Source organism: Podarcis muralis, chromosome 16 (assembly GCF_964188315.1).
Source record: "Podarcis muralis chromosome 16, rPodMur119.hap1.1, whole genome shotgun sequence".
Lineage (NCBI taxonomy): Eukaryota > Metazoa > Chordata > Lepidosauria > Squamata > Lacertidae > Podarcis > Podarcis muralis.
In genome coordinates, this window is record NC_135670.1 from 19,729,200 (window position 1) to 19,756,426 (window position 27,227).

General features: G+C 47.7%; 1 protein-coding gene across 1 annotated transcript in view; it reads left to right on the forward strand.

Moving 5' to 3' along the window:
* FBXO21 (F-box protein 21) overlaps nucleotides 1-24,281 on the forward strand; it is a 35,811-nt gene extending 11,530 nt beyond the window's left edge. The window contains exons 4-12 of the mRNA XM_028710259.2: nucleotides 2,283-2,404; nucleotides 3,521-3,667; nucleotides 4,815-4,951; nucleotides 11,017-11,153; nucleotides 11,870-12,046; nucleotides 12,589-12,721; nucleotides 13,905-14,095; nucleotides 16,031-16,188; nucleotides 18,184-24,281. Coding sequence (XP_028566092.2) covers nucleotides 2,283-2,404; nucleotides 3,521-3,667; nucleotides 4,815-4,951; nucleotides 11,017-11,153; nucleotides 11,870-12,046; nucleotides 12,589-12,721; nucleotides 13,905-14,095; nucleotides 16,031-16,188; nucleotides 18,184-18,359 — 1,378 coding nt within the window. The 3' untranslated portion in view covers nucleotides 18,360-24,281. The remainder of the gene's footprint in view (nucleotides 1-2,282; nucleotides 2,405-3,520; nucleotides 3,668-4,814; nucleotides 4,952-11,016; nucleotides 11,154-11,869; nucleotides 12,047-12,588; nucleotides 12,722-13,904; nucleotides 14,096-16,030; nucleotides 16,189-18,183) is intronic.
* Nucleotides 24,282-27,227: the final 2,946 nt, after the last annotated feature.

The following is a 27,227-nucleotide window of genomic DNA, read 5'->3' on the forward strand; positions in this document are numbered from 1 at the left end:
TCTTATGTTGCATTCTCTGTGCAAGATACAATCGGAAATGCCTCTCCTGAGATGTTACAGTGCGTAATCTAAAAAAAAAAGTCTGCTTACCCCCTCTCTTGTATGCAAATTTATGCAGATCTAATTAATTAAAACTGCAGGGACTGCGTAGGAAGTCTTAAAAGCAGAGGCAGACAACCTGTGGACCTCCAGATATTGCCGGACTTCAGCTCTCATCATCTCTGGCCATTAGTCATGCTGACTGGAGCTGACGGCTATGTTCCAACAATATATCCGAAAGGCCACAGGTTCCCCATCCCTGTTTTAAAGACTACAATGAAGTTTTATAGCTGCTTGTGTTCTCAGCTTTGTTTCACCTTCTAACAAGGCTGCAGCTTAATATTTTGCATTGGTGAGGTTTCTGCTTAACATCATTTGAGCTGCTGCGTTGGCCGCACACATTCTTATTAAGAGCAAATTTATGCTAACGATGCTGCAGTCTTTGCCACTTGCTATCATTAAGCTAAATTGTTTCCCTGGAAGCTGTCCTGACAGTGTGTCTGTTCCTACTGAGCGCCCTGATTGACTAGAGGATAATGCATTGTGAGGTTTGATCTGTTTGCTGGAGTGGACGGATCTGAATTGGGAGAAACAGGAGCATCACCTGTGCATGCATTCAGAGCCCAGGAGGGTATAGAGCAGGTGTGGGGAAAGTAGTCCATCTGTTGCTGAACTGCAACACCAGTAATCCCTGGCTATTGCCTGTGTTTGCTGGGGCTGATGGGAGTTGTAGTTCAGCAACATCTGAAGGGACAAAGTTGTCCACACACCTGGTATAGTGAAACAATAGGATGTGAGTAAGAAGCATTCTGTAGAATTGGGTTCTTGGAACACAAAGAACACAAACAGTAGTTAAAATTAAGCGCTTTTGGAAACAGGAGTGAATGTTTCTGCACCCCTTCTCGTGGCTACAGGAACCAAGCCAGGCTAATTCCCATCATGATAAAAAATAATAATAATGATTTATTATTTATACTCCACCCATTTGGCTGGATTTCCCCAGCCACTCTGGGCAGCTCCCAACAGAAATAATAATAATAATAATAATAATAATAATAATAATAATAATAATACTATCAGACATTTAAAACTTCCCTGAACAGGCTGCCTTCAGATGTCTTCTAAAAGTCAGATAGTTGTTTATTTCCTTGACATCTGATGGGAGGGCGTTCCACAGGGAAGGCGCCACTACCAAGAAGGGCCTTCTGCCTGGTTCCCTGTAACCTCGCAGTGAGGGAACCGCCAGAAGGCCCTCAGAGCTGGACCTTAGTGTCTGGGCTGAACGATGGGGTGGAGACCCTTCTTCAGGTATACTGAGCCCAAGGCCTTGGTCTGAATGTAGCCATTCAGCTCTTGGGTCTTCCCAGTCTTAGTTGGCCTTTCTTGACCACTACATTGCACTGTCTCTCAAGAAACATCTTAAATATCTTTGCACACTACATTTTCTGACTACAGAGTAATTATTAAATTGGACTTCTGTCCAAGGCACTGACACAAACGTAGCAGCATCGAGTCTTCCTCGGCTGTTCTCTTAAGTAGGTGGCATGTGACATTTCGAGCCTGGAAGGATCAATACCCACCCTATTTACACAGTGGTCTGAGGACATTGCATCCCTCCAAGTCATAAGGTGGACTTGGAGGAATAGTTTTCCATTCTTAAGCCCACAAAGAGTCCTGGGACCTGTGGTTTGTTACGGGTGCTGTTAGGAGGCCCCCGCCCCCTGCTGATATTCCCCTCACAGAGCTACCATTTCCAGAGTTTCCTGGGGAAAAGGATAGACCGTTAAGCCACTCTGAGAAATGCAACTTTAAAGCCTTCCTTTATTCTTTATGGCCAGGCTCCCCGGTGCAATTTTTCTGCATTGTATGCTGATCCGTATCTCTTTCATCTTTCTACCCCTCTCTTGTTTGTTGCTGAAGTTTAATAAAACTATTGATGTTGGCAAAAATCCCAGCTGGCGTGAGAGTCTTTGAGCGGCATTGTAGTTCTCTGCCTGTTTTTGCATTCCGCAGATAAGATTGTGCTATAGGGGTCAGAAGTTGTCTTTTAAAGTCACGGGAGATACCTGAGCCGTATTAATAAGATCCTGCTTTCAGGGCTTGGTAGTTGTTTCCATGCTCTGCTTGGCTAGCCCCTTATAATCACGCCATTCAAGCGTTTCTCTTTGTGCGCCTGGCTTTCCTCTTCCCATTCTTCCGACTCAAGCGGTTGCTCACCACAATGGTTCTCCTTCACTGTGCAGGAAAGGCCTGACGTGGAAGTACTATGCAAAGAAAATCCTTTACTTCATGCGGCAGCAAAACATATTGAAGAAACTGAAGGTGTATCTTCAGCGCCCAGCAGATGAGCAGTCCTTTTTGGAAGGTGAGTGGAGGCCTCAACGTGATAGCAAGCATCGGTCCTGCCACCCGAATCTTTATTGTTTAGCCAAAGGCTCTGCGTCACACAAAAGAATCCAAATGGAGCATCACTCAAAATGTAGTTAAAGTAAAACAGTGTGATCTACTGGAGCATCCAATATTTTCCAATGCAGTTATACAAAAAAACAACAACTCTCATTGCCCTCATTACAAAACAGGCAGAATCTTAACCATTTTGTAATTTAATTCAGTGGTTTGTCCTGAAATCAGCAGTCCAATCTTTTTCTGTTCCTTGTCTGTTCTCAAATATTATTTCTGAAATGCACACGCTCCATCTTTATCTGGATTTGAAGGGCTTTATCCCAACACCCCCATTTGCTTTTCCTTGTTTAGCTTTTAATTTCCTCTTAATGCAATACAGACTGGCCACTTTAATTCTTCACTTACCTTATTAAAATGAGAATTTCCTTCTCCTTCACTTGCCAATTCTCTTGTGTGTGTGCGTGTAAGGTTAAAAATGTTTTTATAATTTCATGAGGAGGGGCTCTTTGGGGGAAAAATCTATTCCAAAGGTGGGGAACCTCAGTCCTGGGGAACAGATGCAGCCCTCCATCCCTATTTGGCCCTTGGAGCTCTCCTGGGTCACGCCCCCTCACAGAGGCCACGCCCTCTGTGTTTGTTTGCTTGTATGTTATGTTCTCATGAACCATGATAATACCTTTTGCTTAACTTGCAGGAGAGAGGAGAAGTGGGTGGGTGTGGAGAGGGGGTGATTGGAGTGGGGTGTAAATCTCTGGCTTTTGCACAGTTGGACTGTGACCTGCTGTACAAAAGCAAGAGCCCCATCTGTTGCTCCACCCACCACTGTTACATGGCCCTTGGAAGGCTGCTAATGAGGGAATGTGGCCCTCGGGCTTTAAATGGTTCCCCGCCCCGATCTAATCAACTCAGCGCTCAATTCAGGGACCCAGCAGCTACCACGCCCCATGTCAGGTGTCTGCCCAGCTGCTACTTCCCATTACCCAGCAGCTCTTACCATTCAAAACTACATCTGCTCACATCCCTTGAGTAATTTTAATGGAATATATTTCTGTCCTGCCTCTCTTCCGGGTTTTTCCAGGGGCTGTATTGATTGACCAGTATTGCAACCCGCTGTCGGACATCTGCCTAGAAAGTGTCCAAGCCCAGGTTGACGATATTGTGGCCAAAGTTCGGAAATTCCTGAAATCGAAAAACTCTAGGCACCCAAGTGTGACCCAAAAAGCAGGTATTGTACAAAGCTACTTGATACAGTTACAAATAGGTAGCCGTGTTGGTCTGCCATAGTCAAAACAAAAAAAATTCCTTCCAGTAGCACCTTAAAGACCAACTAAGTTAGTTCTTGGTATGAGCTTTCGTGTGCATGCACACTTCTTCAGATACCACCATAACTACTTGAGTTAGTTTTGTGTGTGTGTGTGTGTGTGTGTGTTTTGGACAGCCTTTTCTATGGCAATGCAGCTACACTGCGCTAGGGTGAGTTGTAGTGTTGGAAGGGACCCCAAGGGTCATGTAGTTCAACCCCTTTGCAGTGCAAGAATCTTTTGCCCAACATGGGGCTCAAACCCACGACCCTGAGATTAAGAGTCTCATGCTGACTGATACTGACTGAGCTATCACACCTGGGTGAGAGGTGAGGAGAACATTTTCCTGACAAGGGCCTCATTTCCTCTGGAGAAATCCTTCAGGGGCCACATGCTGGCAGTGAACAGGGCCAAAGCCACCAGTAGACAGAGATGCCCCCCCCCTTCTCTTCCTTCCCACCCAGCAGAGGCAAATGACATTACAATGGGAGTGGCCGCAGAGACCATATAAAACCAGACCTGAAACATCTACATTGGCTCCCACTACATTTCCAATTCAAAGTGTTGGTCCTGACCTTTAAAGCCCCAAATGTCCTTGGCCTAGTATACCTGAAGGAGCATCTCCACCCCCACCATTCGGCCCGGACACTGAGGTCCAGCTCTGAGGGCCTTCTGGCGGTTCCCTCACTGCAAGGTTACAGGGAGCCAGGCAAAAGAGGGCCTTCTCGGTAGTGGCACCCTCCCTGTGGACCACCCTCCCATCAGATGTCAAGGAAATAAACAACTATCTTGACTTTTAGAAGACATCTGAAGGCAGCCCTGTTTAGCGAAGTTTTTAATGTTTGAAGTTTTATTGTGTTTTTAATATTCTGTTGGGAGCCGCCCAGAGTGTGAGGCGATGAATTTGTGCAGGCGACTGCAGGAACTCCGTTTCTGGAAGCCCCAGGAAGGGAGAGTGCTCTTGTGCGCAGGTCCTTCTTGCGGTTTCCCCACAGGCTTCTTGTTGGCCACTGTGAGAACACTCCCGTTTTCCTAGCAGTTTCAGCAAATTTATTTATTCTTGTGTTTCAGGGGAGGTCTTGATCGTCTCTCAGGCGGAGCTTCAGAGGCAGGTCCTCGATGCCATGAACTACGTCCTCTACGAGCAATTGAAATACAAAGGGAACGAGGTGGATTACTACAATTCCCTGAATTCGTACATCCGCCAGGTAAAGAGAACAAACAAGTCAGACCAGGAGAACTGACCTGCCCATTAACTTGCCTTTTTTTGGCATAGGAATATGTTTGCATGCTGCCCTAAAAGCAGCGATTTAGAATGAACAGGTTAGAGATGTGCCTGGGGGCGGGCGGAAGTTAGGGTGCTCTGATCATCTGAGCCAATGGGCAGGGAGATGGTGCAGCATGGAAAGGGGAGGATGTTCTGGCAGGACAAAGAAAAGACAGTTGCTAACCACCAGAGACCTAGTTACTCCCAAGTCTCCTCTCTGTCTCGCCCTTCCATCACCTCATCATAGGTCCCAGGATTGGGAATATCAACTCCGGGGTTTCAGATAGTGCAATCTCACAGCACTACTGCTGTTCTCGTGCTGTTTTTATCCGTTGTATCTGTTCTTAACGTTGTGCTTTTATTCTTCCATGGGAAACCACTTTGGGGTCACAATGTGGGGGAAAGCGGCTTACACATCTGTCAGGGAACTGCCATCGGAAGGACAGGAGGTGCAAAGGCTCCCTCAGGTTGAAAGAGACGGAGCAGCTGAAGAGGGAACCAGTAGGGGGCGAGCAGGAACTTCCAGGGAAAGTGAGTCGGAGGGGTGGCTCAGAGACGTTTCCAGCGAAAACAGTGGAGAGGTCTCAGGACCTCCTATAGGGACACCCACGCCTCGCCGGAAACTGTCACGCAGAGAGTCCAGAAGACGTGTTTCCGTGAAAGAGCTTTTATGTTGGAAACGTTTCCGAAAGCAACCACTTTCGGATTCTACTAGCGATTGACGCAGCCATGCCGGAGGGGCTCCGTCACAGGCAGAGGTTTGAAAACCTGATCAAACTCTGAGGGACTTGCATTTTACGCACAAGCAGCTCATCATCCCACCACAGCAATCCGAAAGTCCCTGAAAGCCAGCTTGTGCAAGCAGCGGCATCATGAGCGACCCAGCCGGAACCGGAGGAGCAGGAGCAGCTGGAGGAGGTCCAAGCCTGGAAGAAAGGTACAGGGCGTTGGAGATCCAGCTGGCCATGCAAACGGCGAGGCTTGAGGAGAGGAGGGCTCAGGATGCAGAAAAGGGAAAGGAGAAAACCACCTCGATAGCCAGAAAGGTGCCAGGATTGGTGCAGAAATTTGGGTTCGACCCCTGATGGCAGTGAATAATGAGATACTAAAGGACACGAGGAAGTTTTTTCGTGCCATGGACCTGATGTTTTCCAGTGACATTGAGCAGGGGGTGGTACGAAGGCAGTTAATGGCTTGCAAACAGGGGAGCCGATCTGTCCGTGAGTACTGGACTGAGTTTACTATGCTGATTCATAAATTGGGGTGGGACCTATCGGCGGAACCCATCCAAATGCTTTTTGAAGAGGGGCTTTCTTCGGCCGTTAAAGATGAACTTTCCCGGGGGCCAAGGGCGGAGTCTATGGATCAGCTGACCAAATCCGCGCTGGCCATAGGAGCGCGCCAGGAAGCGAGAGCTTTGGAAAGGCGGGAAGGGAAAGGAGAACGTTGGAGGGAACTGCGCATTCCGGACATTCCAGAGCCACCTTTCCCGCCGGCAGAGCCGATGGAAGTTGGAACAGCGCGGGCGCGCGCAGTTTCAAATCCCAGTGAAGGGCGGAAGAAGGAGGGAAAGAGCGCCAAGAAATGTTATCTCTGCCAACAGCCAGGGCACTTTGCCAGAGTCTGCCCACAAAGAAAGGAATGGCAAGGGATGGCAGGAGCTGTGGGGGAAAGGGAGGAGGAAAACAAGGAGCAAGTAAAAGCCAACGCCTGGCTGCCACCGTCGGGGCACAGCAGCCAGGCCAAAGAGCAGTGAAAGTGCCCACGCCAGAACCACCCAGACCTGCTTTAGTGATAGAAGTGTCACTAGAGCTGCCAAATGGACACCCCCTACAGGTCAAGGCGCTTTTGGATTCAGGCAGCTCCTGTAATTTTATGAGTAAGGAGTTTGCAGCTGAGCACCAGATACAGACCATCCCTTTAAGTAATCCCTTGCAGGTGACCACGATTGATGGCAGAGAGCTGTTGGGAGGAGAAGTTAGCCAACAGACTGTCCCGATGATAATGAGGGTGGCAAGGCACACCGAACGGATAGCGTTTAATGTGGCCACCTTGGGAGGAGCTCCCATCATTTTGGGGATGAGCTGGCTGGCGCTACACGATCCGCTAGTGGGCTGGCATCAGAGGGTGGTCTCCTTTGGGTCAGCGCATTGCCTAGAACACTGCAAGCAGGGGAAGGTTCAGGGCGGAGACAGAGTCACCCTAGCCGGGATGGAAGTAATGGGCAGAGGGAAGGTGCCCCCGCAATACGCAGATCTGAGCAACGTATTCAGCGAAAGGGAAGCAGACAAACTGCCGCCGCATAGACCCTTTGACTGTCAAATCAACCTACTCCCTGGGGCCCAACTCCCAGTGGGCAAGCTGTACGCCATGTCCGACAGGGAGATGCAGGAGCTGAGGGAGTTCATTGACAAAAACCTGAAGCGAGGTTTCATCAGAGAGTCCCGAGCGGTGGGGGGCAGCCCAGTGTTTTTTGTGGACAAAAAAAACACAGATAAGCCGAGACTTGTGTGTGACTTCAGGGCCTTGAATGCAGTGTCGGAACCCCTGGCTTTCCCTATGCCCCGTATTGATGACATTTTGACCAGGGTAAGGAAGGGAAAGATTTTTACAAAGCTGGACCTGCGGGGGGCGTACAATCTGATACGCATAAGGAAGGGAGATGAATGGAAGACCACCATGTTCACCCCTTTGGGAGCCTTTGAATACCTCGTTATGCCCTTCGGTCTACAAGGAGGCTCCGCGTGCTTTCAAGCGTTTATTAACCACGTTCTGGGGCCTTTGCTCTACAAGAACTGTGTGGCCTTTTTAGACGACGTGTTGGTGTATTCGGAGGATGAGGAGCAGCATGTGAGGGACGTTCGAGAAGTGTTGGGCAGGCTGCAAGCCAACCAGCTGTGGGTGAAACTGGAGAAGTGCCAGTTTCATACCAAGGAGGTGGAATTCCTGGGGTACCGCTTGTCAGACAAGGGATTGGCCATGGATCCAGGCAAGGTCCAAGCGGTACTGGAATGGAAGACACCGAAGACCAAGAAGGATGTGCAAAGATTCTTGGGGTTTGGGAACTTTTATCGGAAGTTCATCAAGAACTTTGCCCACTTGACGGCGCCCATCACCGACTGCCTCAGCAGCAAGAAGAAATTTGTTTGGACGGCGGAGGCGGAGCGAGCATTTGAAGAACTGAAAAGGGCTTTCGCCTCGGAAGAACAACTTCTGCATGTGGATTTACGAAAACCCATGAGAGTGGAAACCGATGCGTCCGACCGGGCGGTAGGGGCGGTACTTCTTCAACCGGGGAGGAGTATGTCAGAGTGGAGACCGTGTGCCTTCTTCTCGCGGAAGCTGAATAAATCCGAGAGGAACTACACGGTGTATGACAGGGAACTACTTGCCATTCACGAAGCGTTCCGGAGGTGGAGACATTTATTAATTGGGGCACAACACAAGGTGCAAGTGTGCACCGACCACAAGAATTTAGAGTATTGGAGAACAGCTCGAGTGCTCAACCAACGACAAGTGAGATGGGCACAGGAATTCTCTAAATTCAACTTTGAAATTTGTTATGTGCCAGGTCCAGAAAACGTCAGGGCGGACGCTCTCTCACGCAAACCAGAGTATTGGGAGGGGGAGGGGGCGATTGAAGAGAGACATGTCATCCCTGAGGACCGCTGGGTGTGTGGGGCGGCGCTGGTGGGGCAACGAGAACTGGTAGAGGAAACGGAAAATGATGAATATGCCCAGGATAAGCTCAGAGGACTCAGGGGGGAGGGCGAGAGCCCCGAAGGTTTTGAGGAAAGAAATGGGGCATTGTATTACAAAGGGGCACTGTATATACCCGAAGGTGAATTGAGGGGGAGAGTACTCAAGCAGTTGCACGATAGTCCCACGGCGGGACATTTTGGGCAACACAAGACCATGGGGTTGGTTACCAGGGAATTCTGGTGGCCCAAGGTGAGGGAAGATGTAAGGGAGTATGTAAGAGGGTGTGACCAATGTCAGCGAGCCAAAGGGGAAAGACGGGCGCCGGCAGGGTTATTAGAACCATTACCCACACCAGAACGGCCTTGGGAAGCGGTATCAATAGATTTTATGACGGATCTGCCGAAGTCCAAGGGGAAAACAGCCATCATGGTAGTAGTAGACCTGTTAACAAAGATGTGCCACTTTGTAGCATGCTCACATGCAGTCACAGCGGAAGAAACAGCGAAGTTGTTTGTAGAACACATCTTTAGGTTGCACGGGGCTCCCTTGAGGGTGATCTCGGACCGCGGCAAACAATTTACTTCCAGGTTCTGGAGGAAGCTCATGAGCTTGCTGCACGTGGAAGTCAATTTTTCAACGGCCCGGCACCCTGAAACCAACGGGCAGGCGGAAAGAGCAAATGGCATTCTTCAACAATATCTGAGGTGTTATGTCAATGACAGAGAGAACGATTGGGTCGAAAAGTTGGCGCTGGCAGAATTTGCCTACAATAATGCGGAGAATGTGTCCACAGGGATGAGCCCCTTTTTGGCTAATTACGGGTGTCACCCCAGGGCATTTCCAGGGGAGGGAGGGGAGAGATGGAGCGTTCCAGCGGCTGAACATTTTGTAGAAGAGATGGAAGTGATCCATCATCAGCTCCAGCTCAACTTAGAAAGGGCCAAGGCACAATATAAGAAGCAGGCAGACAAGAACAGAAGGGAAGGTGAAACCATAAGGGTGGGGGATCAAGTGTGGCTGTCAACCCAAGGGTTGCCGTTCAAAGGGGGTTGTAAGAAATTGAGGCCCAGAAGATTGGGACCCTTTGAGGTCATTCAGCAGGTCAACCCGGTGGCTTTCAAACTCCGGTTACCCAACCACATGAAATTGCACCCAGTGTTCCACAGGTCGTTACTGTCACCATACAGGGGGGGACGTGAAGGGGAGCACGTCAGGGGACCAGCCTTGGAAGAGAGGGAACGCAGCAACCATGTAGCGGAAATCCTCGATTCCAGGTGGAAGGGAAATCAGGTAGAGTATTTGGTGGCGTGGGAAGGGGAACCGGAGTCAGAAAACACCTGGGTGACTGCAGGGGAGGTCAATGACGAGGTTTTAACAGAAACGTTCCACCAAAGATTCCCTAGGAAACCACAGCCGGTAGAAAGGTTTAGGAGGGAGTACTTCGGCACCACCGACGAGGAACAGGAAATGGAAGGATTCACGGAGTCGGAGTTGGAAGAGGGAATAGACTCCGAAGACGAGGAGTATCGAGAGACGAGGGACAGTAGCAGGTGGAGGGAAGTGTTCGAAACTTCGGACGATGAGGAAGGTTCTTTCAGGGGTTTTACTTCCTCCCAGCCCGGAGGGGAGGAGACGGGAGGGGGGGAAGGGGGCCCTGGAGGGGAGGTGGATGTCAGGGAACTGCCATCGGAAGGACAGGAGGTGCAAAGGCTCCCTCAGGTTGAAAGAGACGGAGCAGCTGAAGAGGGAACCAGTAGGGGGCGAGCAGGAACTTCCAGGGAAAGTGAGTCGGAGGGGTGGCTCAGAGACGTTTCCAGCGAAAACAGTGGAGAGGTCTCAGGACCTCCTATAGGGACACCCACGCCTCGCCGGAAACTGTCACGCAGAGAGTCCAGAAGACGTGTTTCCGTGAAAGAGCTTTTATGTTGGAAACGTTTCCGAAAGCAACCACTTTCGGATTCTACTAGCGATTGACGCAGCCATGCCGGAGGGGCTCCGTCACAGGCAGAGGTTTGAAAACCTGATCAAACTCTGAGGGACTTGCATTTTACGCACAAGCAGCTCATCATCCCACCACAACATCTTTACAAATAAACGAAACAGAGAGACAGATTGTCCTCAGTGGTTATATGGGAGCTTCTGGGCCTATTTTGTCTTCCTCGCCCTAAAAGGATCCATTGTACTGCAAGGCTGTAAACCGACCAGTCCCTGCTTTTGGGGGTGGGCTTAAACATAATCCCAGATCAGAGGGACTACCCCCCACCCACCCTCACCGTTGGTCTCGTTTTCTTTTTCTGGTTTCAGGTTTTGATCCACAGGACTGGAATCCCAATCAGCTTGTCGGTGCTTTACTTGACAATTGCCAGGCAGTTGGGTGTGCGGCTGGAGCCTGTCAACTTTCCCAGCCACTTTCTGCTCAGATGGTGCCAAGGGACAGAAGGGTAAGCTTTTAAAGTTTCGCTTGGCCTCCCGCCCTCCCACCAGGAACCTTGTTTTCTGAGCTGGCAAGGCAGCGAGAGAGGCAGCTATCTCAGGCAACAAGATGGCTTCAAGTTAACTGTTGCCAAATGGCGAAGTAATGGGAAGGGTATGTGTGCGTGTGTGTCCTTCTACTGCAGAAGAGAAATGGGTCGCGTTTGATTAGAAAAAAACCCACTACTTGCCATAGTCATCAATAACGTCGGTGCGATCTCATTATCTGCCAGGGATCTGGCCAGCCGTGGAACCGAAATTTATACATTTCACTCTGTAACAGCTCTGACAGTGTCGCAAGATGGCGGGAATGCAGCTGCCTAGAATAAATGGTAGTGGATTTCCAGGGGGCAAAAATGGCATTTGCCCATAGACACACACCCTGAGAGCAATCTCAGCTCCCTATGGGTTGCTTCTTCGTGTAGCCAAAACAACACCGTCATGCAAAATGTGTACGCCTTTTCTCTGTGCCTAAGGGGTGCTGTATTAAAAAATAAGCCTGTTTCTGGCCACCTCATTGTATGTTTGTGTGTGCACACCTGTGCCATGTCAAGGTATACCCACCACTCCTGCCATGAGGGTGACAGCCCCATTATTGCGTGGAAGAGCACTTTGTTTCTTCTAGAAAGAGAAGCATGCTACACTTGCTAAAGGCTTGCCCTTCGTTTTTGCTTTCTTCCTGCAGAAGCACAAACATCTTTGACTATGCCTATATTGACGCTTTTGGGAAGGGGAAGCAGCTCACCGTGAAAGAGTGTGAGTACCTGATTGGGCACCACGTGACCGAGGAATTTTACGGCGTGGCGACAGCAAAGGAGGTTTTGCAGCGAATGGTGGGCAACTTGTTGAACATCGGGAAGCGGTAAGAGCCCAGCAGAGCGTTGCGTCAAAAGCCCTTTCTGGGGAGACCCAAAAATCGCAGGTTCGGGTGGCAAAATGCCGCAACTGCTAAGAGGCAGCTACAAAGTGGGAAGTCCAGGGTCCAAGTCTCCTAGAAGTCTTCTGCTGTTGATCTGGTAAGGCAGAAGGCAGGAACCTCAGCAGTTGATGGAGCTAATAGCAGACAGAGCCGCAACTGCTAAGAGGCAGCTACAAAGTGGGAAGTTCAGGGTCCAAGTCTCCTAGAAGTCTTCTGCTGCTGATCTGATATGGCAGAAGGCAGGAACCTCAGCAAGTTGATGGAGCTAATAGCAGGCAGAGCCAGCTATTTCCAGTCCTGTCCCTGTCCTCCTCCCAGCTAGGAGCTGAGACTAAGGAGGAGGAGGAAACTGACTTCAAATAGAAAGGCAGGCTGGTTGGGGCAGAGCAAGGTAGGTGGGGTAGTGCCCCCATTAGCCCTGATCAACAGTTCCATGAACTTGAATGAAAGCATAACCTTTGCCTTTGCCTGTTTCTGTTTGCCAGGGAAAGCACCGATCAGTCCTACCAGCTCCTGCGAGACTCCTTGGATCTGTACCTGGCCATGTACCCAGACAACGTGCAGCATCTCATGCTCCAGGCTCGATTATACTTCCACCTGGGAATCTGGCCAGAGAAGGTACTTAAGCCTTGTGTGCCATCACTTGCCCAGGCTCCTGCCCCAAAACACGCAAGCAGAGCCCCTTGCTTGCCGGTAAGAAAGAGATCTTAAATCAGGCAAGCCTTAGCAACAGACACAGTGCTCAGGGGTCACAGTGCAGGAGTTCAGGAGCAGGGCAAGAAGTTCTGAACTGGATAGAAGCGGCAAAGGTGTACCAAAATGTTTCCCAGCCACGCCTGCCAAGCCTTTAAAGATGAGGCGTGGCATGCTCTCTCGTGAGACTCTACTTGCAGAAATGTCAGGATTGCAAACATAGAATCATAGAATCATAGAGTTGGAAGAGACCACAAGGGCCATCGAGTCCAACCCCCTGCCAAGCAGGAAACACTATCAGAGCACTCCTGACATATGGTTGTCAAGCCTCTGCTTAAAGACCTCCAAAGACGGAGACTCCACCACACTCCTTGGCAGCAAATTCCACTGTCGAACAGCTCTTACTGTCAGGAAGTTCTTCCTAATGTTTAGGTGGAATCTTCTTTCTTGTAGTTTGGATCCATTGCTCCGTGTCCGCTTCTCTGGAGCAGCAGAAAACAACCTTTCTCCCTCCTCTATGTGACATCCTTTTATATATTTGAACATGGCTATCATATCACCCCTTAACCTCCTCTTCTCCAGGCTAAACATGCCCAGCTCCCTTAGCCGTTCCTCATAAGGCATCGTTTCTGACGTGTTCTGTCAGAGCAGGAGGGTTTGCCCCCAGTCTCTCTTTTTTTTTTTTATAATAAATTTTTATTAGTTTTCCATAAATAAAGAATAAACAAAACAAAAACATAGACATAAACAAACAAAAACATGACTTCCCCATACCACCCCTTTCCTGCATTCTTGTTTCAAGATTTTTTAGCAACCCTCTGATCATAACTTAAATATATTTCATGTATTTAACTTCAGTTAATTATTAATACAACTGTAGTTCTTTATCTCTTATAACTCTGAGCCCCTAATTTTCCAAATTACAACAGTTTTTAAGATAAACTTTGAATTTGTTCCAGTCTTCATCCACCGCCTCTTTCCCCCGGTCTCGAATTCTGCCAGTCATCTCTGCCTGCCCCCAGTCTCTCTACCCCGTTGTCTGTGGCACCAGCTCACGGAAATGGCAGCTGTTTGCAACGGTGCATTATTTTGCCTTTCTTCTTCAAAGGTGCTGGACATCTTGCAACACATCCAAGCGCTGGACCCCTCCCAGCATGGAGCAGTGGGCTATTTAGTTCAGCATACTCTAGAGCACATCGAACGCCGGAAAGAGGAAGCGGGGCCTGATGTGAAGCTCCACTCGGAGGAGAAACACAAAGACGTCTGCTATTCTGTCGGCTTGATTATGAAACATAAGAGGCGAGTCCATCCCGTTCCATTCCTCCTCCTCCGCTCAGTATTCTGTGCTTGTTTGGTGTCTTGCAGCATCAGATGTTTGCTTTCAGTTTGAGGATCATCACAGATTCAAGCACCACCGATAACCTAGTTCCAGAAGCAGGATTAGTATCTGAATCTCCATGGAAGTTCCCTGTTGCATAGTTAAGATGGCAGAACCAGCAAGTACAGGCAGGATCAGAGCTGCTCATCCCCCAGTCCCAATCAGCTTCCAAGCTGAACCTCAGCAACAGTGGCAGTAATGCCTGTGGGAACTGATTCAAAATAGCTTGGTACCCTATGCCCAATTTCAGCCATTTGCAGGTGGGAAAGGGTTACCATTTTTTCTCTCCATAATGCTCTTTGGGGAAAATTGGCTGGGGACCATCTGCCAATTGAATCTGTGAAGGAGCTTCACTGAGCACCTACCCAACGATGAAATGTAGAAATGGGTTGGCTGTTTTGCCCTAAAATCTGGGCTGAAAGTTCAAAAGTTCAGCCCAGTCAAAAAAAGAAAGAAACGTGATCTGGATGAAACGAGCAAAATTTGTCCCCAAATGCACAAATGCCTTTTATCATGAAGGAAATAACATACAAAGCTGCCAACCAGAAAAAAATAGCAAATTTTATCTACAGCATTTATACATCTGTATACCGTAAGAATGGGGTTAAAATTAGCTCCCTGGGAACACTGTTCTATTTCAGTATTCGATGTTATTTTTAGTTGGCTTAGGACATGTTGTACAAAGACCAGCAGTTAACAGGGATATATATAAAGGGGGCATAATTTTTGTGTGGCCCCCGGGAAAACATGTTATTACAACAGAGAGAGAAATTGTAGTTCCGGAGCTATTGAAGCTTTCTCCTGGCATGGATGTTTTTCATGTACAAAGAGTTATCTCTTAATGGGTCTGTTTCACGCATAACACTAAGCCATAGTTTGTTTAACGAATCATGAGCTGACCACGATTTAACCCTCAGGTGATCAAACAAAGCATAGGTTTTTTCTCTGAAGTTTGTTTTGTTTTCCAGCTGTTCTTGTGGCTTGGAGAGCATTTTAGGTGGCCCAACAAACACACGGTTAAGGAATTGGGCTTGGTTCACAAATAATGCCAAGCCAAAATTTAAAACCAACCATGCTTTATAAGCCTGCAGCAAACCATGGTTTACAGTTATTGTTTGGGAAAATAAGCAAACCATGGTTTAAATTACAGGGCTGGGTTCACATGGTCAAACAAATCAAAATCAAACTAAGCAAACCATGGCTTAGTGGGGGTTTTTTGTAACCCCGGCTACCATTTAAGAACAGCGACAAAACAGCAGCAGGAAGATTGTATGACAATCTGGGATGCTGCTATTGAACACTGTAAAAGGCAATCCCAGCTTCCTCAGCCAAGAGAGAGTTTTTAAAGTGCTCTTGAGATAACCAAGGTTTTTTCATTCTGTCAGGTTCAAATAACATGATGTTGGTTATTGATTACCATAACACTATGCAAAATCCTTGGTGGAAAAGTTGTGATCCAGTTGAAATTATTGATGTTTTGCTCCTGGGGGGGGGGTGTTTAAGTAGATCATTCTACTTAGAGTAGACCTTCTACTCTTTCCATATACGAGGGCTGGATACTCTCCTTTGTGATGTTGTCATGTGAAATTATGGCTGTAATGAAGGGGGGGGGCGGAAACAAGAACCATTTTTTTCCAATAGGATACCAGTTTCTTATTTTCCTAGGGGTGTTTTGCAATTGTCAACAGTTACAGCCATAGACTCAGAGAAATGTAGAGTAGGATAAGGACCCAAAGGGTTGTTGCTTCGCAGAACCTCTTGATTCCACCCAGGCACCCCAATGCATATGTGCCATATTGCCTCTGATTTGACTGTCAATTGAGTTGTGCGCCTTTCCCCACCGTTCTTCAATTTAGATACGGCTATAACTGTGTCATCTATGGCTGGGACCCGGCATGCATGATGGGGAACGAATGGATCCGGAACATGAACGTTCATAGTTTGCCGCATGGTTCCCAGCAGCCCTTCTACAACGTATTGGTGGAGGACGGATCGTGCCGATACGCAGCCCAAGGTAAGCAGCACTGGGACATTCTCCTTCGGGGGAAATGGGTTCAGCCTTTTCTGATGTGAAAAGAAACCCCAGGTTTTTAACACATGCCAGTGAAGCTGTGCAAATCAGGGGCGCAGGCTGGTGTTAGAAACTTGAGATATGAAAGCTAGGAGCTAAATGGCACCTTAAGTCTGTGAAAGGCAGAATAGAAATATTAAAGAATAAAAATAAGCATGCAGGTGAAAAGTAATATGGGATAATACTCATTGTCTGTCTCATGAGTATAAATAAGGTAAGAATTGTAAAAGGACGTAGTGTAGTCTGCAGATCAAAAATGCTATGCAAGTAATATTTGAAAAGATGGGATCTTCCACTAGAGGGTGCTCTGTACCGCAACACAAACGGGTGTTTGGAAGGGTTTTTCTTAAATATGCAACCTGCCATATATTTTCTTATTCTAAGTCTTGAGCTTCACACTCAGAAGTACACAGATAGGCACCTAGCTGGTTCTTTAAACACTAGTATTGCCTGGCTGATGGGTATGTACCTGCCTGTCCACCTCCATTAGTTCAAGCTGTATAATTGTAGATGAACTATTTAAAAAGAAATCATCTCTCTCTCTCTCTCTTCATCTTCTCAAGGCAACTCCCATCAGACCCAGTCAGAAGAGCCAATGGCTTGGGATGATGGGAGTTGTAGTCCAGCAATGTCTGCAGAGCCACAGGTTCCCCATCTCCGCTTTCAGCATCTGCCCACAGGACCACAGATGGTCCTGATCCAGCGGGCTTTTCTTGTGTTCTTACGACGACAAGTGTTTACTTGGGGAAAGCATTCAACTCAAACAGGGAGTCATTGCCTCATTGCCACCCTCTACACCTCCCTCAGAGAAGACACATGAAGGAAGGGCCTCTGGTGGCAACTGCAGGTCCAGTCCCTAAAGGGCAGGCATAGGCAAACTCCGGCCCTCCAGATGTTTGGGACTACGATTCCCAACTACATCATCCCTGACCACTGGTCCTGTTCGCTAGGGAAGATGGGAATTGTAGTCCCAAACATCTGGAGGGCCGGAGTTTGCCTATGCCTGCTATAGGGATTGGCTTTTTGCAGACGCACACAGCCAAATTACCAAGAGGGGCATATTCCCTCTGTTGTGGCTTTTTTCAGAGTATCCTCTGTTGTTGTTTTTTTTTCAGAATATCCTCTGCTCTGAACGGCAACAGAGTCCCCGAATAACAGCAGATACAAGCCACTTCTTCAGGGGAGGCTGGTCTGTTAGGGCATGTAGGATTCCGCCCTTCTGATCTCGGCCTGCCCACAGCCAGACCCCGCCTGCCTTCTTGCTTACAGGAAGTCCAAGAAAAACCCTGCCTGCCAGCGTCCTCCTCCTTAGCCCCAGGGTTGCCCTTCTAGAACTTGGCAGAGAGGAAGACAGGGACGGAAGTGGAATTAGTTGGCCCGGCCTGACTTTGCCCCAGACTCTATGTCTGTTGTTGCCTGGTGTCATGACGCCGCAGTCATCTTCCAGGGATGAGGCAGAGACTCTGAAGCAAAAGGCAATGGGTGTGCAGGCCCAACTTCAGAAATCAGACAGACCTGGGGCGGCTAGTACCCCCTTGGCCTGAGAAGGTGGCACTGCCATCCTCTGACTCAGAGGACTCCACTGCAGGAGGACTGGAGGAAACCCACCTCCATCGCAATAGGAGGTTCCAAGGGCAGGCTGAACCTTTGAAGTAGAACAGCAGCACCTTGCAGATGCTAATAATCGGGCTGCACCTGGCGCTGCTGCCGCGTAAATAGCTGTTTTAGCCTGTTCCTTGCTAGAGCTCCCTAGATCCTTGCCTTGTTTACTGCCTGAACCTTGACCCACCGGTGTGGCCTTGCCTTCCCACACTGCAGAGCCCCACAGCCTCCCCGCTTTTCTCCCTGCCAGTCCCAAACGGGCACCAGGCACCCCCACGGTTCTTTTTGTCAAGCTTGCGGAAACGGTCACCTTCCCTTTGTTTCTTCCTCTTGCAGAGAATCTGGAGTACAACATGGAGCCCCGAGAAATCCCTCACCCGGACATTGGCCGCTACTTCGCAGAGTTTGCCGGCACGCACTACCTGGCAAACGCTGAGCTGGAGTTCCGGTACCCCGAGGACCTGAGGCTGACGCTTGCAGATGTCCAGAAAACGTACGGGAGCAAGGAATGAACTTCTGTCTGTCTTTGCTGGAGTGAAAGATGGCTTTTGTGCGGTGGCGGCAGCAGCGAGAGCTGCGTCACGGGAACCGTTCTTGACAGTTCTCCGGCTTAACTAGGGATCACATTTTGCTTGATAACTAGGGGTGAAGTTTTTTGTTCTTTAACCACCCAGCTAAAGCCGTGCCAATATTAGTGAAATACTGCAGGACACCTGAGCTGCTGAGGTGTGCAGATGCTATTTGTCGGAAATGACTTCTATGTACGAAGTACATGGTCCTCCTTACCGCTCTTGGACCTCGGAAGTTCTTTGTTTCCCCACCAAAGACTTGGGGGAGTGTTTGGGGTGGCCCAGAGACTGGAAACGTTGGCACCTTATGGATAGGGTTAGTCCTCCACATTTGCGGTGCAATGAAGGTCTTGAGTTATGTGCATACCCTGGAAAGAACACGGCTTTTTCACAGACCTCGTTGCCCACCTTCAATTCCATGCAGCCCTGTGCCAAAATCTTGGGAATTATATTGAAACTTCTTTGTCCAAAGATCTTGCACTGAGCCGATCTCCTCCCACTGCTCCAAACTATCGCTCATGCTAGCTTTTTTCTCCAGGCTTCACAGATTCCATTACACACACACACACACCGCACTCCTCTTGCTCTGCACCAGTCTTGGAAGGAGCTGCTCATGTTGCTGTGATATTTCCCTGTGCCTAAAGAGGAGTATCCATGCTGTGCTGTAAAAACCTCACGTATGTCAAGACAAATCTCCTGGGCTTTTTGTCTCTGTGTGTGTGTTTGTGTAGTCAAGGGCTGCCAACCTTTTGGAGCCAGTGGGAATTTTGAGATGGTGCCATGGGCACCAGTCACAAAATGGCTGCCGTGGGTGTGTAGCGTGACAGAAAATGGCTGCCGCCCCCCAAAATGGCTGCTCAGAATGGATGGGAGGGCAGGGGGTCTAGTCCTGGCATCCAATGAAATTAGGGTGTGTTTAAAGCAGGGGAGGGTGTTGAATGTAGGAAAGACTAAGCAAACGGAATCTGAGCAGGAAGAGCACAGAGTCCCTCCTGCGTTGTGGATTTTTGGAGGGGATGTTTACTGGGGCCTTTTGTGAGTGCTGTATGAGGTACCGGTGGGCACAATGTTAGTGACCATGGTTCAAACCAAGCTCCATTTGGAGGAAAACAGGAAGTCCTATTAATCAGGGAATGTCCACGAAATCTTAGTTACTTGATTTGCAGCCCAGCGAGCAGAATGGTACCTAAGCAGGCTGGGGGGGGGGGGGGACAGCTGATTGTGCACCTTTGTATTTTGTTAAACACTGTAAACATGCACCGCAAAGAGGTGGAAAACATGTAATTTTAAAATGGCCGTCTTTCTAAGCAGAGGGCAGTCGATATTTACCGGATTGCAGGCTTGGGAAGGCTTCAGGTAAACTATCATTATCACATTGTGAGGGGTAAAACAATATGTAGTTTTGAATGTTAGTAGCAGAGAAACCATTCCTTTCAGGAGAACTCTTTGTAGCGCATGTGGTATTTCTAGTAATATTTTAACCAGCGTATATCCTTGTGAAATTCTCTCAGGGATGGGCAATCTGTGGCCCTCTGTTCTTGGGCTACATTTCCCATCATCCCCATGCTGGTTGGGGCTGATGGGAGCTGGAATCCAAAAACACATGGAGGTCCACAGGTTCCTCACCCCTCTTTTACGTTATCTGCTGGGGACAACTTGAAGCAGCTTAGAGGGCTAGTCCAAAAGAGCCAAAAAAAAAAAACACCTTGAAAGCGTTTGTAGTAAATGGAATCAGAACTGGAGAGACAAAATCCTGCATAGCAGGTGTGAGGGACCTCTGGCCTTCCAGATGTTGCAGAACTACAATTCCCATCATCCCAAGCCTTCTGCATTCACTGGGGATGAAGCGAGTTCTTTCCCCCCCCCCCCATTACGTTTTACTAAGTTTCAACATACATAATCAAAACAGAATTTCGTCTTCCTTCTCATTTTTACCAACTTCCCACCCCATTTTCCATGCGAGTTCTCGTTTCTCCCCTTCTTCTGCACCCTGTCTTCCATCAAATCATAACCACAATATTATAATCTAATTACTTCTGCCGCTCATAGATCAAATCCTGCTCACGAGTTCATCGTGGTTTAATATTTATTTAAATAGTCCGAAAAGGGCATCCATTCTTCCATAAAACACTCATCCATTAGTGTGTCTTGATTTTGCTATTAAATTTGCCAGGCATGCACAATCTATTAACTTACCCATTCTTCTTTGGTTGGAACTTCTTCCTTCCTTCCATTCCTGCGCATGTAGAATCCTAGCTGATGCTGTTACCTACATAAGCAACTTCTAACATGTTTTTTGAGAGGGGATTTCTGCCCCTGTCATCCCTAACGTAAATGCTTCGGGCTTTTTTATATATACAGGGGCGAAGGGAGTTCTAATTCAGCAGCATCTGTGGGGCCAGAGGCTCCCCGCACCCTGCCCTACAGTTCTCAGTACGACATGAATCCCGATTCATCATTTCAGGGGTAAGAACTTTAGCAATACACTGAATTTCCCCCTCTCTTTTGGGGAAAGCTGCTGCTGCTGCTCCTCTGCAACTAGGGAACAATGTGTCTGCCTCAACCTCCTACACCTACAGCTGGCTCCTTTTTAAAGCATTCGTCTTTAAAGCTGGCAGGTCAGGACCCTGTACCAAGGTGGGCTGCAGCAGCAAGCGCTACCACCATACACTGAATATGGTTTAAAAAAATAAATGAATGAAAGAGCAGGTCCCCAAATGCATGCTTGGGTAAAAGACTGAAGACTGCTGCTTTTAAAAGCATGGCAGGATTCCTGCCACTGAGTCTTGGGCCCTGCATCAACGCTAGGCATGTGACCTTGATCCAAAAGCTCCTTTAGTTCCGTTTTCTGTGTTTTTAGAGTAGTCAGATACTTGGCCTGTGGTACTTCCTCCCAAGGTGCTCTCAGATTTTGGTTTGTTTTGTAAACCACTTAGAACTTGTCCTTTATATGGAAGGTGCTATATATATATATATATATATATATATATATATATATATATATATATATATATATAAAAATAACTCGAAACAGTATAATGATATTAATAAAGAATACTTTGTACAGCTAATCTACAATATGCAGTTTTGCTCACAAAAAATGAGATTTTTAGAGGAGAGTTTCAAGCATGGAGGGTTGGGGGGGGTCTTCTTATCTCCCCCTTCACCTTTGCTCTTGATAGCATCTCTGAAACAAAATGTTCACTTCATCAGGTTATGATAACTGTGTTTATATCTATCTTGTCTTCTAGACTGTTAGTCCATAGCTATACTTTATTCTACTAGTAGTCGATGGCAGGACTACAGAGGGGGGTTAATATAAATGAGTGTCTTTGCTTGGGCATTTCTATATTTTTAAACAGGGTGGATTCTGGGCCTGTGGTAGATATACGAATGAAAGTCCCTTTGCTGCTGTGATTTATCATTCTGTGGAACTGCATCAGCCGCCCTGTCATAGTGAATTGTGTGTGTGTGTTCAGAGTGACTGCTGTATTGCTGGCTCTCCATGCACTAGCTTTGTTTTAATTTATGCACAATAGGTTATTTTTAAAAGAGGTTCTTGGCTTCAAGCCTGCCTGGTGAAATTATACACAAACACACACACACACACACGCATGCACACACACACACATATCGCTTTTCAACCAGCTCGTAGGCCAAATACTCCTTTCCAGCCCTTTCTGTCCCGTCTTCACGATTATCCCCAGGCCACATATCCTGTTCAATGACGTCATAGAATTGTAGAGCTGGAAGGGACCCTGGGGGTCATCTAGTCCAGTGTTTCCCAACCTTGTGCCTCCAGCTGTTTTTGGCCTACAATTCCCATCATCCCTTGCCACTGGTCTTGCTAGTCAGGGATGATGGGAGTTGTAGTTCAAAAACAGCTGGAGGCACAAGGTTGGGAAACACTGATCTAGTCCAACCCCTTGCAATGCAAGAAAATGCAGCTGTTCCATCTGGGGATTGAACCTGCAACCTTGGCGTTAGCAGCACCATTCTCTAACCAATTGAGCTACCCAGGCTGAATTCCTTGAGTGCTTCTGCCTGGCTGGGATATGTTATTGAACTGTGGTGATGCCTCTTGTTTGTCTCGATGGAGAGATGGGGGGGGAGGGGCAGGAAGTGGAGATTTGTGACTTTTTTTGTAGCTGGATCGTGGCCCTTGGTACAGAAGGAAAAGTCGCAGCTGTTGCTGCACCTACTTTTCCCCACCCACTATCATGTGGCCCTCCCAGGCTGAAAAGCCTTCCCCATAACCCCTACATCTAAGCCTCTCCATTATCCCTGCTGGTTTGGAACTGCCTGTGGTTCTCCCAGCGGGGAAAAGAAATGCACTTTACACATTCCCAGAGGGGGCTACCTTCTTTATTAACAGTTTCCTAGTCTGGGTCTGAGGCCTGGTATTGAAAACAGGTCCTGAGACTGAGAGCAAGAGCAAGTCACTCCCCAAATGTGTGTGAGAACTGTGGCCAAACAGATACATCTCCGTACAACTGGCACACGTACTTGGGAAACTTGGGAATAATTATGAGACTTGAAAGTAGGGCGGTTTAGTGATTGTTGTGGCCTAAGCTTCTCTGCTCAGAAGCATATCTCACCAAGTTTGATGCCCAGGATTTTAAGGACTTGAGGGTATTCCTGCTGGGTCAGATCAAGCATGGAGATGTATGACTAGCCTTGCTCGATCAGGCCAAGGTCTTCTCTAGATCTTCTAGACGTGGGTGGACCACAGCTCCCATCACCCACAACCACCTTAGCCTAATGGTCACAGGTGGTGGGAGTTGAAGTCCACCCATGTAGACTTCTCATCTAGCATCCATTTCTCATTGTGGTCAACCAGATGCCATGGAGAAGCCATCAGGCAGGTTCCAAGAGCAGCATCACTCTCCCGTGTGATCCCCAGCAACTGATTCTCAGAGACACATACTGCTTCTGACTGAACATTGTTTCCGTTTTTCATTTAGTCCAAAGCACATGCACATGTTAGCCCAAATTCTTCCTACCTCCCCCAACCCCAAGCTCCAATACCAGAAGAGACTCGGGCTCAAAGGAAAGTGGCCAAAGCAATGGACAACTGAGAGAGAGAGAGAGAGAGAGAGAGAGAGAGAGAGAGAGAGAGAGAGAAGAATCTCACCAACACACCCCTCGCCTGCACCTCCTTGCGTTATCAGAGCAAGTGCATAAGCAAACAAAGATGGCCACCACTGTTGGGTGGCCACAAGTGTATGACCGAGAACATATCCCAGAATTCTCTGGAAAGTAGGAGAGCTCCGTGGCAAATTTGGAGAGCCTTTCCCAAATGTCTGGATGGAGAGCCAGAAGTTAATGGTCGTTTCCAATCATTCCTGACTGTTGGCCATGTTGGCTGGTACAGATGGAAGTCCAGAAGCATCAGGGGGGGGGGGGCATCTCCACTGAGTGTTGGCTAGGACAGTTTTTGTTGAATGTTGTTCCTTCCTTAGGATGATTGAACCCGAGCAGAGAACCTTGTGTAACTTAATGGTTAAGGTCAACTGGTGAAAATGGTCGTTCATCCTAGAGCGGCAGGATGCGTTGCTTCCTTGCATGAACTCTTTGTACTGATAAGGTGCATAAGCTCTTTGCATGGAGGGTCACTGGACTGAGGCTGTGAACTTTTTTATTTTTCTTTTGCATCCAACTTGTGAATGATGGGAACACTCTGTGGTGAACTGGCAATATGTTATTTTGACTGCTGTGGATTTTCCATAACTTATTTTTCATGAAATGCTTTGGGGTGGATGTTGGGGTTTTTTTTGTTTCTGGAGGGGTTGAGGGAGTTGGGAGTTTGTTCCTAGACTATATGGTTGGGGAAGATATCTCAATAAAAGTAACTACTGCTTTAAATATTGACTCTTGGTCTTCTGTATTAAAACTTCCTACATTCCAGTAATTTCATATTCTCTCTCTCTCTCTCTCTCTCTCTCTCAAAAATAAATAAATTAAATTTTCTGTTTTACAATTTAGAGTATTCATTTAAACAACCTTAAAATATAAATGACTTCCCTTCTCTTTCCATGGTTCATTTTGCATATCATAAATCCCTGCATATTTTATATAAACTAAACCATTCAATATTCCATTATTACATTCATCAAAACTTTCTTACACTGCTGAATTTATCTTCATGCTGCCAACGTTTTCAAGTGTACACAATTTCCCCCCATATATTCAATAAACATTTTCCATAATGAATTGAATTTTTTTTTAAAAAAAAAAACCAGAGTCCTTTTTGTTGGGGATAATTCAGATGGAAATTCCCAAGTGTCAGAAAAGATTGCTGTTTTTTTGTATGCCACTACTGCAGCCTGTGTTTTGTTAGCCCAAAAATGGAAAATGAGCGAAGTCCTGACTAAAGAATGGCAACTTAAACTGATGGAATATGTGCAGTTTGTGGACCTAACATACAGCGTAAGAGAACAAGAAGAACATACATTCCAGTAATTTCTACCAGAAGTAGCCATATTAGCCTTTTGCGGCAAAAATTCTATCAATGGCCACCAGCCATGACGGCTGTGTACACACTATGTGTGTGTAGTGACAGAGGCAATATTACTTTGAATGCCAGATGTTGGGATAACCGTTGTGCCATCCGCTCTTCACAAACTCATGAAATGATTACTGGTGTAGGAATAAAGGTGTTCCTGTGCATGTTCTTGTCTCTCACCTGCGAAACATCAGAATGTACATAAGCAGAAATGGTCCATAGGAACTGTGGGTAACCAGGGATGATGCATCACCCGGTGTCTGACCACATTTGCTCATAAAAATAATGGCTTTGCCTAATTGTTACTGTCTGGGTTAGAGTACAATATGTTTGGCTGGCAAGAGTGCTGTAGACTGACAATTACGAGGCTGCTTTAAAACAACAACAACAACTTTTTTAAAAGCACAACTTGGGTCAGGCAAATTGTAGGGGATTGCAAGGACGTTAAGGGTTCAGGCTGCTGTGCTTTGACCAACCCTTTTCAAAGTGTACGAAATGGTGACTTGTTTTTTTACCTCTCTGTTTTCAAATGCAGTCATTTTCAAAAAGTTGCTGACTGGTATGGTCTCAGTCTGCTAGGCTCGTGGATGGACTTTGTTAGGTATTCAGATTTGCTAAACACTATTACTATATTTTAGGTATTTATTGCATTTACTAGGGGCTTCTTAAGGAAATCAGCCCTGAGTGCTCACTGGAAGGACAGATCCTGAAGCTGAGGCTCCAAAACTTTGGCCACTTCATGAGAAGAGAAGACTCCCTGGAAAAGACCCTGATGTTGGGAAAGATGGAGGGCACAAGGAGAAGGGGACGACAGAGGACGAGATGGTTGGACAGTGTTCTTGAAGCTACTAACATGAGTCTGACCAAACTGCGGGAGGCAGTGGAAGACAGGAGTGCCTGGCGTGCTCTGATCCATGGGGTCACGAAGAGTCGGACACGACTGAATGACTAAACAACAAGGGGCTTCTCACTCTGCTCACCAACACTGCCTACCGACCAAGCACTTTACCTATTTCCCTTCTCCCACACATGGCCAACCTCCCCTCCCTTTGAATAAACTCTTCACACCTTACCCAACCCCTTGCCTATCCCCTCACAGGTCACCCAAAACCCTGCTGCCTGCCCCATGTGCTGCTTGCTCACTTGCCTGACCTGTTACCATACTACACTTGATGTGGCCACCTACTGGCAGCTAAGCTAACTGCAGCATGACAACAGCCTTACATTTTTATGTCTATAGGAAGATACCCCACCTTTCCTCCAAGGAGCTCGAGGTGGCATACATTGGTTCCCCCCCCCTTCCCATTTTATCCTCACAACAACCCTGTGAAGTAGGCTAGGTTGAGAGACAGTGGTCTGGCCCAAGGTCATCCAGTGGATTTCATAGCCTAGGGAGTAGAACTCCAGTCTCCCGGATCCAAGTCTGACCCCAAACTTTGAAGCAGGGAGAATAAGTACTTGCTGTTTTCTTGGTCTGCTTCTGCTACAGATAAACTGGCAGGACTGTGGTTTGGCGCCAGTGGAATTGCTGGGGGAGGGGGTTCCCTCTCGTACGTGCAGAATTTTGCCCTCGTGCTTGGCATCGAAGGGGGATGCTCTGCCCAATAGCCTGACAGCGTGCGGAAGTCAGCATGCCACAAGTGTGTGGAGCAATAAGATAAGAAATTCACTGGAAGGGAGGGTGTCTGCACCCTGCAGATGATACAGAAACTGACAGCTCTTTGCCTGCCCTGACAGGCAGGCAAGCGCAATTTCACACTTCTCCCCTGTCAAAACAGCCCTTGACAAGCTGACGTGGAAAGCAGATTCCTCAGACATGCTGCCTTGTATCTTCCAGGAAACCTGTCTTGTTATGGTGGTGCTCGCAACCAGAGATAGGCAAGAGTGCCTTAGTAGGCAGATTTCCGTGTTTTGATGGCATAATTAATTTCTCTTTGCTGGTCAGGAGGATGTTGCCACATGAGCAAAGCAGCTTTTAGAAGATGCTGTGCTTAGAAGTGAGGGCTGGGCATGAGAGATGATATGCACGCAGAATTATAGAAAAACATTGGAACAGTATGCCCGTCATTGGATCTCACGGCCTTCTGAGCCCCTGGTTGTATGCCTTGCATTATTGCGCCATTGATTAGGTTAGCGAGGGCAGCCTCTCGTCTGCGCTCCCTGTCTGGCTCCTGAAGCCATTTGATTCGTCTCCTATCAGCTCTTCCCAAATTTCATATTAGTTTATTCCTTGTTTTGGTTCCTTCCTCCAAACAGCTTAGAGTAAGAGAATAAAAAGAGCCTGCTGGATCAGGCCAATGCCCCAT